General features: G+C 55.1%; 3 protein-coding genes across 3 annotated transcripts; 2 read left to right on the top strand and 1 right to left on the bottom strand.

The window, feature by feature from the left end:
• Positions 1–3,683: 3,683 nt before the first annotated feature.
• Positions 3,684–5,491, bottom strand: MYCTH_2301899 (uncharacterized protein). Its single transcript, XM_003661900.1, has 5 exons — positions 5,151–5,491; positions 4,867–5,097; positions 4,722–4,795; positions 4,491–4,660; positions 3,684–4,369 (listed from the first exon to the last, which is right to left on the bottom strand). The coding sequence occupies exons 1-5, from the start codon at positions 5,305–5,307 to the stop codon at positions 3,838–3,840; spliced, it is 1,164 nt and encodes a 387-aa protein (XP_003661948.1). The 5' UTR covers positions 5,308–5,491; the 3' UTR covers positions 3,684–3,837.
• A 2,821-nt stretch (positions 5,492–8,312) lies between these two features.
• MYCTH_2301895 (uncharacterized protein) lies at positions 8,313–10,829 on the top strand. The gene is made up of 6 exons (XM_003661899.1): positions 8,313–9,231; positions 9,291–9,794; positions 9,847–9,949; positions 10,010–10,329; positions 10,384–10,597; positions 10,664–10,829. Exons 1-6 carry the CDS (start codon positions 8,407–8,409, stop codon positions 10,813–10,815), a joined length of 2,118 nt encoding a protein of 705 aa, XP_003661947.1. The 5' UTR covers positions 8,313–8,406; the 3' UTR covers positions 10,816–10,829.
• A 475-nt stretch (positions 10,830–11,304) lies between these two features.
• Positions 11,305–13,680, top strand: MYCTH_2314749 (uncharacterized protein). The gene is made up of 2 exons (XM_003661898.1): positions 11,305–13,267; positions 13,429–13,680. The coding sequence occupies exon 1, from the start codon at positions 11,564–11,566 to the stop codon at positions 12,188–12,190; it is 627 nt and encodes a 208-aa protein (XP_003661946.1). The 5' UTR covers positions 11,305–11,563; the 3' UTR covers positions 12,191–13,267; positions 13,429–13,680.
• The last annotated feature ends 1,321 nt before the right edge of the window (positions 13,681–15,001 follow it).

The following is a 15,001-nucleotide window of genomic DNA, read 5'->3' as shown; positions in this document are numbered from 1 at the left end:
GCCCTTGTGCAGGAGCTGAGAACGGCCGACCTCCGGCGAGCGGGACAGTCCCCCTGACTGGATCGGTACGGAGCTATCCCTGCAGCGTGGCATGGATTTGATCCCCGACTTATGACGAACAACGGTACGGCCCAAGTGCTTCTTCCAAGGCCAGGCAGGCCTCAGCCTCCGGGTTGACTCTGCATTCATCATATGTCGAGACAGCCAGCCGGTGGGGAAGGGGGAAGAGGGAGGGTTTGTTCCGACTACATACAGCCTCTGTAGGTCAGTAGGTCAAGCCGAAATCGTCTTGGCCATGTTCATTGACCCGGGCTTTTACATACCCAACCCTCAAAGGATTCCCGGTTCTTGATTAAGGTGGAGCGTTGAGTATTCTTGGCCGCATCTCTCCTCCTCTCCTCAACTCGTTGACTCTATTAAGATGTTGCCCCCTATCCGGATACACAAGCGTATGAGACAGTCACTCAGCAAGCACGAGGAGAACGCCCTGTTCTAAACAGCCGCACACCCATGCCATCCCGTTTCCCTCTCTTCCTCCCCCCCACTCCACCCGCGCAGCGCCGCGCCTCGCTTCGCTTCACCAATCGACCCGGAAGGCCACTAGGCTCCTCCTCTGGCCTGTCACTACAGGCCCTCATTGGAGGAGGACGATGACGCTGAGACCCTCCAATTGACAGGACGGTTTCCCTGATGGACGGGAGCTCGGAGAGACGAGACCGTGTTGTGGTCACCGGAAAGGCGTGATGGGATGACACGATGTGACGCCGGCACGCTGCGACTGCCGGCGGTTGACGATGCGGTAATCAGGCGGCTGGCGCGCGGATCCGGACTCTCTCGGCGGTGGTGTGCTCCCGGAGGAAGAAAAAGAGAGGGGAGTGGGGGGGGCGGAGACGGGGAAGGGCGCAGAGGATGAAGTTGAGCGAGTTAGTAGTGCCCGCAATACTTGTGCGGAGTTTAACACTCCCGGCGGGGGAGAGACGATGTTGACAGCGCAAGCATGTATCCCGTTGCCCACGCCTGGGCGAGCCTAGGTCCGGAGACAGGGGCAGGACGAATGGAGATCTGGCGAGGAGGTGAACCAGGTGTGTGCCCGGAGATAATTATTTAAATACGGTGACGGCGGTTTTCTACGTGTTGCGGACGGATGGACATTCCTTCGGCCACCCCAACTCACGGGCGCCCTCCGGAAAATACGGACGGGATACAACAAGTCCTCCTCCGGATCATCTAGGCAGCCATAGCCGGCCGCTGCTTCAACGACTTCACCCTTAGCCAGCTAGTTTGCCCAGGCCTCCACATAACGGCCAGGCATGTCAAGCGTCCAGGGACAGAAGAAGATTAAAAAAAAAAGAGTAAAAGACCTGGGATATCTGAACCGTGCAGCTCTGAATATATGTATGTACTGTATATGAATACCATGGCAACGTAGATTGTACAACTTCTGTAGGGACCTGGCGGAGCAACTCGGTTAATTAATTAATAATAGGTGCATCCTGCCGCAGCTATTTTCGAAGCATGGACCCGAAAGGCATCACGCCATGCAGTGAGAGTGTGCCTAGGGACGCGGGAAAACCGTCACGAGGTACGAAGGGAGGTACGAAGGGAGGGAGTCGGAGCTCAGAGGATGAGCTCCTCTAAGTTAGCCCCCAATCATTTCCGTGCCGAAAAACACAGCCGAAAAACACATGACGAGGTTGGCGAGTCACTGCAGAGGACCGGTGAACCACCCTAAAAGAAGAAACCCGGTGTGGCGTGTTGCCATGCGTCGTCCGGCACCCACAGGGCCAAGAGCAGCTCTTCCCCGGATTATGAGCATCACCATCATCATGCATGGAACAGGTCTCCAATACGGTGAATAGAGGCTGTCGTGAGAGGACAGTTATTTTTCTGGCCTGCCGAGGTTGGCGCCAGGATAAATGGATGAACGTATGTACAGTACATACAATTCATTCGCCGGGGGGGGAGGGGGGAGGGGCGTCATTCGCGATGCAGATAAAGGGGGATACGACCAAGCTTGGCTTGCCGAGGCGGCTGAAAGAGAGCGCCCTTATTCCCTCTTACAGATCTGTCCTGCAAAGCTATGGTTGGTGGAAGCGAGGATTGAGAATCCCCCTCTCTGTCTACTCCGTAGAGGTTGTGAGAGCATGGGGGTCGGACCCAGAAACCTCCACGCTGTCAGTCCTTCACACCACTATCCGCATGACCGAGGTTACCATCACACCACTCTGTGCTTAAGATTGGCTAGAAGTGCGGGAACCCTGCACGGTAGGACGGTGGGCCGGTCCTTTTAGGCTCGTAGGGGCCGGGCCGAATCATGTCAGTTTTTTTTTTTTTTTTTTTTTTTTTCCCGCGGGCCGTGACGTTATCTTGCTTGGCAGCACTGACAGAGAGGTCTGTTATTAGCGTCTTTCGGTTCCGTATGTGACCGGTCTTCACAAACTGAATGGGAGGCGTTGGCTTATCGAAGCTCATCATAAATCGGGACACAAATGCCTCCCCGTTCTTCCCCCTGACCCCTCGTCTAGGTCCAGGAGAATAACGGAGTGGATAATGTTTAACGTCGAAGGATAGGCATACCGGAGCACATGCTCCTCGGTTACTGCTTGTCTAATTATCATGACAAATCCCGCCACCCTTGTGATCAAGACAGGGAGGATCGGGGCAACGTCAACTGAATCCCGCGGAACGGCAAAGACGATGCCGAGTGGGCTAAAATAATACCCCATAACCTGCCAATGAACACGAGGTCAGTACGGCGATCGCGGACTAGCACTGCCCACGGAAGAAACCCAAAGCAAGAGATTTAGAAAGAACGACCAACAAGCCTGCAATTGATTCGACAGGAAGCACGTCGGTTAGCACCGCATTCGAACGGGGTGCCCGACCGCGGAGCAAGGCTGCCTCTTTTTTTGAGCTTAACCACTAGACGCTTGAAGCAAGGTCGCACCCGGATGGACGCCTTCGGATTGAAGGGCGGCCCAACTTCACTCCTGTCCACTCGGACTGGCAGGATAGAGAAGACATGGGCCGCTCAGTTACCTAAAATTGCATTCCGAACAGAAAGGGAGCGCCAACCGCAGCAGCACTGGAAGGGGTCATGACCATACGCCAATCATGCGTCATGTGCAGGTTGATGATGTTTGAGTGCCAGCCACCCTTTTGACCGATGGCCACTTGACGGGACAGGTGAGAGTTCCATTCTTCAAGATGTTGCCGTGCTGCTGCCCTCTATTCGTGGGAAGTCGAAGAAGAAGGGAAAGGTATCCGGAGTCCGAGCCGGGAGTATGTGCCCAAAACTAGAGCCAAGAAATCCTAACCGACGACCCCATCAGACACTGTGTCGTGTCGGCAAGAACGAGATTGGTGGGAGCTCATGACAGTAGGCTCGGAGCAAGCAAGCTGATGTACCGCGATACGAAGTATTGACATTTCGAAAGCCCTGGACTGGACCGTGAAGTCGCAATCAAAGAGCTTCTCTCAGACGCTGTCAGTGACAGCAGCCGCATTTTGACTTGTTCCAGCCGATAGAGTCGGTAACACTCCCATAACTATCATATTGCTGCTGCCCTCGAAGTCGCGAGAGGGGTTCAATCGCCTGAGAGAGCACCACAGCTCTGATCGCATATTGGCATGTGGCAAACAAACCAACGAAGAACACGGCAAAAAAGAAAAACAAGATAAAAAGAAAAAAAGTTAAAAAAGAAAAAAAAAGAAAAAAAAGGAGAGGAAACGGAAGAGAGAAAACACTGGCGAACAAACAGATGAGCATAAATCAACATGTCCGTAAGGGCTTTCGCTTTCTTGAAGCTCGTGTCCATCGGTGAAGGTGGCGGGAAATCAAATATATCCTTCGGCGTTGACGTCTTCGCCGTCCTCAAGGACGAAAGCGGCCGAACCCGCCGTGTACTTTGGTGGCTTGTACACCAGGCTCGGTTCAACAGGATACCGCTTCTCGAGCCCCGGGAAGCCTTTACCGTTAGGGCCGAATGCAGCTTCCCAGGGAGGACGCATCGCCTGTGGTATGGTCCAAGCCAGCTTTGGGTTCCGCAGCCACAGGCGGACGAGATGACGGCCGGGGCCGTTCGCGGGGTCGACGTAGGGGTCACGAGCATGCAGGAGACCGAGGTTGTTAATGAAGACAATGTCGCCCAACTTCAGGTCCAGGCAAAATCGGTGCTTGGTTGCCAGGGCGGAAAGAACTCCGAGAGCCTCGAGTTGCTGCTGGCTCAAGGCAGGGACAGGGGGCTCGGTTCCGATCTTGGCTGTTGCAGGATGAAGGCCCAGTCGTCCTGGGTCGACACTGATCAGAATCTTATCATCGGAAACATGCAGGAGCGGCGCGACAATGTATCGCGGCGGGTTCCCCGACCTAAGTAACGCCCAGCAGTTAGCGACGCTTTGAAATTGAGTCTGGGATCTGACACAGGACGAATTCAATCAACGGAGTGCGTCTGAGGAGTAATAGACTCGGCATCCGGCCAAGTACTTACACCTGGATCGGCCAGTTCGCGTCGCACAGTGCCTCAAGAACTGTTGGATACGACTCTGCCAGCTCCCTGTAGATGGTCCACGACGATGCCACAAAGGTGCTGCCGCCGGATTTGGGAAGAGATCGCACATGCAATGCGAGAACATCGGCTCCCATGTCACAGTGCCAAGCCTGACAGCGTCTCGAGTCAGCAAGGAGAATCTCGGGGTCTCTCGCGAGAGCGGCGGCATACCAAACCGGTGGTCGTGTGTATACCATGACGCATTTCCGGTGGCGTGGTCCAGACCTTGGAATCCGTGACATGGGCTATTAATTATTGTTGTCAACCGACGATTAGCTGAGCTGGGAACGCTAGACATCTAGAGAGCCGTACTTACTCAGCATGGAACCCATCTTGTCCTGCACGCCCCTCTGTTCTCCAATGTAGTTGGATATGCCCAGAAATATTGTCAAGTTCTCTTCGGCTGTGTACCGTTGCGGGTCGAGACCCCTAACGATGACAAAGCCCCGGCCTTCGTGGACGTCGAGCGAAGCACGAGCAAGTTGGGCTTGAATCGTCGGGAGAACGAAGGTCTCGCGTGTCACGCGTTCGGCGTCGAATGTACACTCTAGTTCTTTATTAGTGGAGAGCTCAGGTTCCGGCATCATGTGCTGCACTGACTCCTGAATGGTCCCAAGGCCGCGTCGACCTCATCCGCGCCTTGCTTTCCGACTTGATAGACGTGCCCTGGTGCGTCACTAGACCCCTCGACGGTGGCGAAGGCGTTAGACGTCCAGAACATCGGGTGACCTTCGGTGAATCGAAGTGCTTTATCCATCCTTCAAGGCTTTTGGGCCTGCACCGTGTGTCCGAGAATATATGTTGTAATTATCGAACCGTACTGAAGTGATGTCCCGATAGCGGATGTGGAGCCCGTATGGCGAGAGAACCGCTCCCAAGACAGGATATAGTGGTAATAGTGGCAGATCGACGAATTTAAATACTGCGTGTTCCATTGTCGTTGTGGGCTCTCCGCGGAGCGTTAAACCATGGATATGCGGCTGGTCGGCCAGACGGGCCACTGGGAGGGAAAGAGGGGGCGCGGGGGGGAAGGGCCGAGGATGGAGTACGGTGAATGTCCCTGCCGCGTCGAATTTTGCACTTTGATCATGCCGCCGCCTGTCGAAGGGCAGATGGTACTGTTCCGAAGGTCGTATCCAGTGCGCGTGGGAGGTTGCCCCGCCGGTCTCCGTTATTTGGGCTCCGACGTGACGGACGCAAAGAGGGTCTGATTAGGCATGGGATGTGTGGACAGTTGGGATAGTGCTCAAGTACGGTACCGCGGCGTGGCACTCAACAGGCTGACGAGTGGACGGCAGGCCGTTTCCAGAGTTACAGTCGGACTCGGCTTGCCGAGGAGGGTTGCCCGATAGTCTGAGTTGACCGGTGAAGGTTAGGAATAGCTGGATGCGTCAAATAAGTCGATCGAATGGTAGAGCGCTCGGGCCGAGCAGCTCAGCTGATACATACCACGACCCTGCGTTATCACTTGCTGAATAGTCGGCAGTCCTCTCCGCAGGAGGAGAGGCTCCCCTCGCGACTCGGCAGATGTCCGGGGACTGATGCTCCAGCAGTCTGCTGGATAACGCCACGAGACTGGTTTTCGGTTTCGTGTTCATTGCGCCTTCGCCCTCGGTGATAACAATGCAAAACCCAGAAACGCAAATCCTCCGGTCCGTCTCTCAGCGCCGCTAGAAGGCTATCGGAGATTGCTAAATGCAGCGCATCCTTATTACCGCTTGGGCCAGCTTGCGGTGAAGGTCCTGGGGTTGACTAACGGCCTTTAGCTATTAGGGATATCCTGCCGGATCGGAACGGACCGCTAACACCGCGCACGATTGAGCGACGCTCTAAGATCTGCGGGAGCTATTTGACATGGAGGACCCTGTTTTTAATCTGCAGGACCGTTGCTCCCCCTGTTTTCCTTCCTGACCAGTTTCTTTTTATATGGATTGGCTTATTAGAAAAGACCCGCCGGAATCTGCCCACCCCGGAGCCATGTCTGCTTCGTATGCTCTGTGCGATCCTTTCTATTGTTATCGATTCACTGCCTCGACTTAAATTTCTTCTACTTGCTGTCCGAGAAGATGAGAATTGGGTATCCGAATGTTGACATGCCTGCCAGAGGTCCCGTTGCCCCTTGAACTGTTCCCAGGGTAGGACGAGAACAGGAGCACGAAAAGAACAGCTCAAGAATTTATTTCCTTCAAAGGGGAAAAAAAAAAGAGCGGATCATGCACCCAGTTGGATCAGGCAGGCCAGGAGCAGCTGCCTGCATACTCATCGGTCGCCATTCAGACACCTGTTGTTATCGTTTCTGAACAAAAGGAACCAGGGGCGCGCTTTTGGCGCTCAAACTTTAGCACTGCTCTACTTAATTACTCCGTACTTGCAAATCTAAGAGTCAGTTCAGTCAACCGGTGTAACGGAGCCTGTAGGGTGCGCACTGAACCGAGCAGCGAGATGTGTTTTTGAGAGCCTACCAAGGCGCCCACTTGCGGACTTCGTTTCTGCCTCAGACTGCTGCTGATAACAAACCATCAACATCTCTCCAAGAACCTCGCGGCCAATCCGCCGCTTTTCCGCCCACAATCGCGACTGTGATATTCTGTCTGCCGTGATCTCAGAGGCAATGCTTATATCCACAGGAGGACAAAATCCAGTGCTGACTGGTTGCAAGAGCAGCGCCCAAAAGTGATTGACTCCTGTCCGTCTTTACAGCAATTACGGATCAGATCTTTGATTTTGTTGTGTTCGCAGTGTTGTATGTTGGACGAGCTCGACAAGGTGTCAGCTTGTCTAGGACCAGGGAGCAACTGACGCCACATTGTGTGCCGGCTGCTGACAAGGCTGAACTTTAAAAAAGGGCGTTGCAAGTTTCTTGCTTGGCACGCGATCTTCGCTGCCCGAGTCACGGCTTGTCTTTCCTTCCGACCCTGGTCTTGCTTCTCACATCCTGCGCCTGTAACTTCCCCAGACAACCAAGAAGACCCTGCTCTTATCTCCCTTGCGGTTGCGCCTGTGACACCTGGGTTGCCGTCTTTGCGGTTCGGCTCGCGCAGCCTTTCCGTATTGAGAAAAAACCCGTTGGCCAGTTCGGGACCTTTCGCCCCATTCGGATGTTGAATTCAACATCCTGTTGCGGCTGTACCACCCACACCGGCTGCGAAGGCAATCCAAGACGCGGCTCTCGCGACATCCAACAACGTGCTTCCTGTCTTTAGCCGCCAATTAGAAGTAACCACCGACCATATCCGAAGCCACGGCACCGGAACCGTCACAATCTACGCTGCCTCGCCGGTGCTGCGCCCAAGGTCTCTGGGGGATTGGCAGCCGGGAGGGGCTGACTGGAACGCCTGGTTGAGAGGCATTAGATGCACATCGTCAACGAAAATGAATGCCGCGAGTTTGTCTTCGCCTCCGCATGCAACCGTACATGATCACCACCTCCCGCTCTTAACTCCGCTTATTATTACTAAAGCAGTTTCGAACCGTGATTAACATCAGATTCGCAATCCTAGGGTGTCCCGAGCGCGCTACCGAGCAGCCCAGCGAATGCAACTACCCGACCGACAGAGATAGACTGTACAGGAGTCTTTCGAAAGCAGGCGAACGTCGAGCAACCGCAGAGAGATGTCGATGCGCGGCATATAGGGCCTTCTCTTGGCTTGGAAACTCCCGGCGCTAGCCATGGACACGACATATCGGGGCTGGCGGCGGCGAGCCAAGCTCCAGACTTGCCCGGGAACTTGTATGTACAGCACATGTCCAACCAGATTATGCCGGCAGAATCAGCAAGCCTTGACGAGGCCCCCCGTGTGTTTTTGCGGCGGCAGCAGCAGGAGCAGAGGTGCCAATACCCGAAACACAACATTGGATGCCTGGGCCCTCTCACCCTGGAGAACCTGCGGCAGGGCCACGGGCATTGTGGGGTACCGCGGCCCCCGGTCAAGCGTTGTACGGGGTCCCCGCTGGCTCACCGGTCGACCAGGTCACCGCTGGCCTTTCACAAGTAGCACAGTATCACCGGCCCTTGCCTCCATCTGTAGTCGCACCGCCACTTGCCAACCAGGGAGCGATCAATCAGCCTCAGGTCAGCGCTGTGGGTTACCATTTCGCTTCACTTCCAACTCCGCCTCCATACTCGGGGACAGAATTGCCTTCTTCTCCTGCACTTCCTGCCGGGAACTGGGATAGTGCGAACCCTTTCATCCTTGCCGGGCAACCGATTTACGGATCATCGGTGACAGGTCATCGAGGATCGTATCAGACCCTGACACAAGAGCCGGGAGTGGTGGGAACGGTTGGCGGTGTCACGAGGCCGGTTGCTGGTTACGCTGCAGACAACGTTGCGCTTGATATCCACACGCCGCATCTCCCTCTTCATCCCACCCAGAACCATGATGCAGTTACTTCAACACGAGCCATTCAGGAACCGTATGGCCAGATCGACCAACAACTGGATCATGAAGCCTGGGCCACAGGAAAGCTTTCCACACTCGCTGATGCGGGCGAGGGAAGATCGGCGCTCGCCCATGCGCCGGTGAACTCCAACTGCGCGGACGCGTCGGAGGATCATCTTGACAACGAAAGGCCGCGCGACCGAAAGAAGCGAGATCGGTTCGAGGAAGAGCTGCGGAGGCAGACATCAAACACGCGGATCATCGGTGCCTGTCTGCGGTGCCGTAACCAGCGGATTCGTGTAAGTGATGACCATTGGCATGTCTTTCAGGTAGCACGCCGAAACTGATTGTGTCGAAGTGCGTTCCGAACAAAAGCGAGAAGAGTAACCCACTCGCCCCTTGTGAGACGTGTCGCAGAGTCCGAAGGGACTCGAAGAAGACGATTCATTACATTCCTTGCGTCCGGTTCAAGTTGACTTCGATGACCATATACCGTCCAGGTGGCTTGGGTTACACCACTCGTTTCGACCACACCAAGCTTGTCAACATAGTTGACTATAATGACGAGCCCATAGAGATAAGAATATCACAGGGACTCTGTCACCACCCGATGAGCCTCAAGGTTCGACGTTTCAAACCGAGGGAAACCGACAAGACACATTGGTGCTATTTGGAGAATGGCGTTTCTGTGGCTCAGGATACTGGCGCGTTTTGCCTCGCCGATGTTGAGAAAACAGCTAAGGAGTTCAGCGCGTACGTCAAGCGTTACGCCCTCGAAGGGCTGCGGACAGTCGGCGAAGAGTCGGACGATCTCGTGAAGCACGTGTTCCATACGATTGCGGCACATTGCGATCCGTCCTCAGTATGATTCAGTGCTGCGTGAGCTCCTCTATTCATACTAACCTCCTCAATAGTCCTTCGCCCAATCCGGAGACGACAGCGGAACGGCAAACGCGAGGAAATATCCAGACCAGAAGGACTTCTTGCTAAAAATCGTCCGGCTTTGGTTTGCGATACGTAAGTGATACCTTCCCTTGAAGTCTACTGTAAGATGTGGCACTCACCACATCTTCTCAGGACATGGGACGGGATCAGCTTGGCTCGACGGCGACGAGAATCTCGGCTTGCGCCCAGGCTTTGGCCCCAACAACCCGCATCGCGGCAAGATTCTGGTATCCCGAATGATCGTTGCCCAGTTTGACAGCATACGGCACGAGTGCATCTACAAGAAACTGGCCCCAGAAGTTCTCCGGACCTTCGATACTTTCCTTGCGTCAAGCAACAAAGAGGCCTGGTTTACCGTCTTCTTGGCAACATTTCTCCTGCTCCACCAGGTCGCTCGGACTTCTCAAGATCGGTATCGTCACGCCAAACAGTACTCTAGAGGCAAACAGCTTGTGAGTACTCCTTTGCTCGACTCTCCGATGTGACACTGGCTAATGGCTCAGTAGGACACCAGGTACGGGAACCTCGACAATCCACTGACTGGCTTCGTCGAGAACGTGCACCACAGCGCCGCCATGCTCTTAGCCCGTTGGCAATACTTCAAGCGTTGCGACCTCATGAACTTGGACTGGGATGACATTGGACAGTCGACACTGATGTCTCTTGAGCCCGACCAAGTCGAGTGCCTCAAGGTTACCGTGAGTCTATTGAGGGAAAGATGTGAGTGCCTTGCTGATGCTTTGTTTGGCTACTTGAGGATCGTGAGGGTTACTCATACCAGCTTAGTGCCTTTGATTCCAACGACGCCTGATCAAGGCTGTTGGGAAAATGAGCTCCTTTGGATCTCTAAGATGTTCGTGACAGACCAATCGTCCGAGGGGTATTGGAAGCCACCAGAGATATTCAGCTGTGCTAGGCCGAGTGTTGGCAGGGAATGAACGTGGCGGCTTGAACTAGAATGAGGGTCATGTATCCTTTAACTGTACAGGGCGGCAACTTGTGCGTTCCCGAAACTGCAGCTCTGAGTGCGTTAAAGTCTTCTTCCGGCTTTTAACAAGTGGATGACCGTGTGCATATGGCTTTGTTAGAACTGAGTGAAATCTGGTGCCATTCTTGCACCTTCCACCTGCCCACCGGGAATACTTATTCTCGTCCTTCACTCTTTTTCTTACTACAGGCCTCGGGCATTTCGCACTCCCGTCATTCCAGGTGCAGGGAACTGTTTACTGGAGCCAGGGGTAAAGTGGCAAAGTGTGTGTCCTGTTGAGATGGCTTAGTCATCGGGATGTTGTTGCACAAGCCAGCAAGCACGATAAGATAAGAATCTGGGGGAAGCCAGGGACTTGCGAATGTGGTATGCAGTGGTAGGCCAATTCACAGCTGTCCTTTTCTGGCAGTCTGCAGTCGACCTGACACCCAATATCCAACCCACATGCAACGACAAATACGAAGAATCATACTCCATGCTTTGATCCCGTACTCTCCCGGCGAATTTTCTGTTACCACTACGACCGAGAGCTGAAGTCACCCAGATAGTCGCTCAATTACGCCACCTTTGCAGCTCTTACCCCAAGTCTTCTCTTCTTTGGGAGAGAGATACACGGCAGTTCGGATTTCCAGGATTCCCAACCGCGCTCGCACACACATCACCTCACCCTCCTCCGCTGCAACGCGCCTTTCGCCATCATGTCGGACCTAGACACCTTTGACTTCATCCCGCTGCAAATCGACCCCAAGTCCAAAGCCATCAGCGCGGCACACACGCCGGCCTCGCGCGCCCTCGAGGCAGAGCTGGCCGCCCTCAACTCCCTCCACCGCTCCCTCCACGCCCTCGACGCGCCGCACACCGTGCCCCCGCCGCCCGTGCCCGTCAACCCGAAGCGCAGCGCCAACATCAACAAGCTGCGCGAGTCGGGCAACGCCGAGTACCGCAAGCAGCGGTACGCCGAGGCGATCAAGTTCTACACCCTCGGGCTGCAGATGGCGCTGACGCGCCCGGCCTGGGAGCCGAGCCAGCTCGTGCGCGAGGAGGTGCACGCGCTGTACAGCAACCGCGCGCAGGCGCACATGCAGCTGGGCAACTGGCCCGAGGCGGCCGTCGACGCTGAGGCCAGCGTCGAGGCCAAGCGGCAAGGCAACGCCAAAGCGTGGTTCCGGAGGGGGCGCTGCCTCGTCGAGATGGGCAGGTTGGCCGAGGCGAGGGAGTGGGTTGCGCGGGGGCTCGAGTTCGAAGGCGAGGAGAAGGAGCTCATTGAGTTGCTGAAAGAGGTGGATGCGAAACTGGAGGAGGAGAAGGCGAAGAGGGATGCCTGATGGGGCGTGCTGCTTCGGCGAGGGAAGGAGGATTGCGACGGGAGGAATGGCACCGACTCGCCCATGTCGGGAGGACGCGTGGGTGGCCGCCCGGCTCGTCAAGAAGAGAGCTCGTTCATGTTTCCTTGGGTCACGATGGGTCGTTCAACGTTTTGGGATATAGGCGTTAGGGAATCTCATTATGCACACAAGAATAGACGCGTACTGGACTTGAAGAAACGAGGAAAGGGAGCGTCTCCCGATGGTTTACTCTTAACCTGCCCTGAACCAGCTTGCCCCCCACCCTTTGGCCTAATGACCTCAGAATCTTGGCCCGGCAGGCAGCTGCTCCGATATTCCCAAGAATGCCGGTCTTACAGCTGTCATTCCGCATCCCATCTAGAACCACCTAAGACGCCCCAACTCTCGCGACCCAGATTGACCCATCATGTTCTCTCCCTTCTCCCCTAAGATGAGAAAAGTTACCAACGCTGTGATTCCCAAAATTCAAACAAACAAACAAACGCAGAGACCCAAAACATGCAGCTGATCAACTAGCCCTCCCCTATAGATAGATTGGCGTCCTTAGCCCGTCGTATTCAATCTGGCGTCCCATGTCCTGTCTCATCAAGTTCCAAACAGAAACCGTCGCTACCCCGGGGCGTGGGACGTTCTTCGTATCGCGATCACGGCACCCACAGATCGATGCGGCCTGGCGCGTGGGGCGCTTTTCATCTCCTTGCTCACACGTCGTCCCCCCTCCCCCCCCCCCCCCCCAATCGAACGCATTCACATCTTCTCCTTCTCCGAAGTGACTTCGACCACTGAGGGCTTCCGCGGGCGCATGACGGCGTCCTGGCTCGTCATGCGGCGGCCGAGGGCGCGCTCGAGCTTGGCGCTCAGGGCCAGCTTGGCAAGGTTGGCCGTCTTCTCTTCGCTGAGGAGGACGCGCTGGTCGGCCAGGCGCGGGTTCTTGAGGCGCTCGAGCCCGTCGACGATGGGCCGGATCTCGGCCGTCACGCTGTCGGTGCTGAGGACGGTCGGGGTGATGGACGGCGCGTTCATGCTGTACGTGGAGTAGCGGACCGACGTGCGGGTCTGTAGTATCGGGTAAAGGAGTTAGAAAACTATCAGCGTCGCGGGAACGCTCGGATCTGCCGGTCTTTTTTTTTCTCTTTGATCTCTGGAGTGGACTCTTTCTTTCAAAAGGCGGAAGGGCGTGCGAAACTGTTTGGGTGCGGTGGGGGGAAGACACGAACCGAAGGGGCCATAATCGGGCGCGAAGATTCCAGCGACGTCGGCATTTTGGAGAGGCAGTAGTTACGGGCTCGTGCTCGAAATTTCTTTGTTGATGATAAAACTTGAAACGCCGGGGGTCCAAGGCAAGGGCTAGTGTAGTCGAGAGCAACGTTGTCCGGGGTTGGAAATTGGCTGACTCCGCTTGCGCTCGCAGACACCCTCTCTTACAAGGTGCTTCTTACGTGGAGAAAAGGGAGCGTCGTTGTGCAGGCAATTGTGCCTGGGGAATGGGAATATCGCCGATCAGGTCGGAACGAGGTGAGCGGGCAGAAGAAGCGTCGGCTGAAGATGAGATGGTCAAGAAGTGGGCCAAACGGGTGGAAGTGGCACCACCTACTAACGCGGCCGCCAGGCGGTGGAACGGCGGGGCGGGGGGCACAGGACGCCCATGTGGGATGGTTGCAGGTGGTGCGACCAGCCCGTAAACAACGTCCAACGAGCCAGTGCCATGCAGCACCGAAAGTGGGTCTCAGGGGTTCTTTTTGGTCGATCTTTACCCTCCAGCCACGAGGATGAGGAGGGGGAAGATTCCGATATTTGACCTGAGAGACTTAGGACCTGATAGCACCATCACGATTGTTATACTCAGTATGTAGTACGGAGTATTGTCGATGCTGAGAACGAAGGTTGCGGATATTGAAATACGCACGGTACACTACAGACTACGGGGTACATTGTACTGTACATAACGGAGTGGAGGTTTCTGTTGCGCTTGTTCTACCGAAGTGGGTCAAGCAGTCCTTTGCCGGGCTATCTCCGCCAGGAACGGAGGCACCGACATATGATACGGAATCCTCCGTAGAGTTAAGCGTGGTCATTCCTACTCTTCTTGTGGCAAAAACGCGCTAGCTAAGCAGTCCGAAGCGAGCACATGGCTGGCAAATTTCACCCCATCCGCATTCATCATCGTTCATTCTCAGACGGAAATACCTTTGGACTTCAGCCTCCAGTCTTGTTAAGATCAGTCGTCAAATCTACTCCTCCAGGATTCTGAATCCTAGCGTGGTACGTGGGTCCTGCGCCAAAAAAGCCACTGGCGGCAAGTACCGCGCTAGGATTCAGAATCCTAGAGGTGTAAGCCGGCCCGTACACGTACCCCCACTAACATGACAAACTCCCGCAGCACGGCAAGATGAGGACAATTTTAACACCGTACGGAGTACGTGTATCTCAAAAACAATACGGTGTAGCACGGTTGTCCCTTTGATGACACCCAGGCTGTCGCTTTTTGCCGATGCTCCAGTCAAGCGAAGAAACGCACGTGGCATTCATGGGCTGCAGTGCCTTTCCTGGTTAAGGTACTACTCAGAGTATGGATCCGTACGTTAGGTACGGATGTATCCGTACATCCATATATACATAGTAATCTCCGAGTTCCCTGCTAGAGAGGGTTGCGCACGGAAAATAACTACCCGGTTGTGCAACTTGTTGCTTTCTTATGCAGTTCGGGCCACAATTCCGAAGAACTCGCGTATGGAGAGCTGTGTATCCGGGGACTCCATAGTGTACGCAGACATGGACGTCGAATTCGGA

Source organism: Thermothelomyces thermophilus, chromosome 2, assembly GCF_000226095.1.
Source record: "Thermothelomyces thermophilus ATCC 42464 chromosome 2, complete sequence".
Taxonomy (NCBI): Eukaryota; Fungi; Ascomycota; class Sordariomycetes; order Sordariales; family Chaetomiaceae; genus Thermothelomyces; species Thermothelomyces thermophilus.
Note: the sequence above shows the minus strand (reverse complement) of the source record. Positions and strands in the feature narration are given on the sequence as shown.

Excerpts from the sequence above, each read along its gene's own strand:
- MYCTH_2301899 (XM_003661900.1), bottom strand. The coding sequence starts at position 5,307 with ATGGATAAAGCACTTCGATTCACCGAAGGTCACCCGATGTTCTGGACG. Across the intron at positions 4,796-4,866 it reads CAAGATGGGTTCCATGCTGA|CCCATGTCACGGATTCCAAG; the intron begins GTAAGTACGGCT and ends AATAATTAATAG. Across the intron at positions 4,661-4,721 it reads TACACACGACCACCGGTTTG|GCTTGGCACTGTGACATGGG; the intron begins GTATGCCGCCGC and ends AGACGCTGTCAG.
- MYCTH_2301895 (XM_003661899.1), top strand. The coding sequence starts at position 8,407 with ATGCCTGGGCCCTCTCACCCTGGAGAACCTGCGGCAGGGCCACGGGCA. Across the intron at positions 9,232-9,290 it reads GCCGTAACCAGCGGATTCGT|TGCGTTCCGAACAAAAGCGA; the intron begins GTAAGTGATGAC and ends ATTGTGTCGAAG. Across the intron at positions 9,950-10,009 it reads CCGGCTTTGGTTTGCGATAC|GACATGGGACGGGATCAGCT; the intron begins GTAAGTGATACC and ends ACATCTTCTCAG.
- MYCTH_2314749 (XM_003661898.1), top strand. The coding sequence starts at position 11,564 with ATGTCGGACCTAGACACCTTTGACTTCATCCCGCTGCAAATCGACCCC.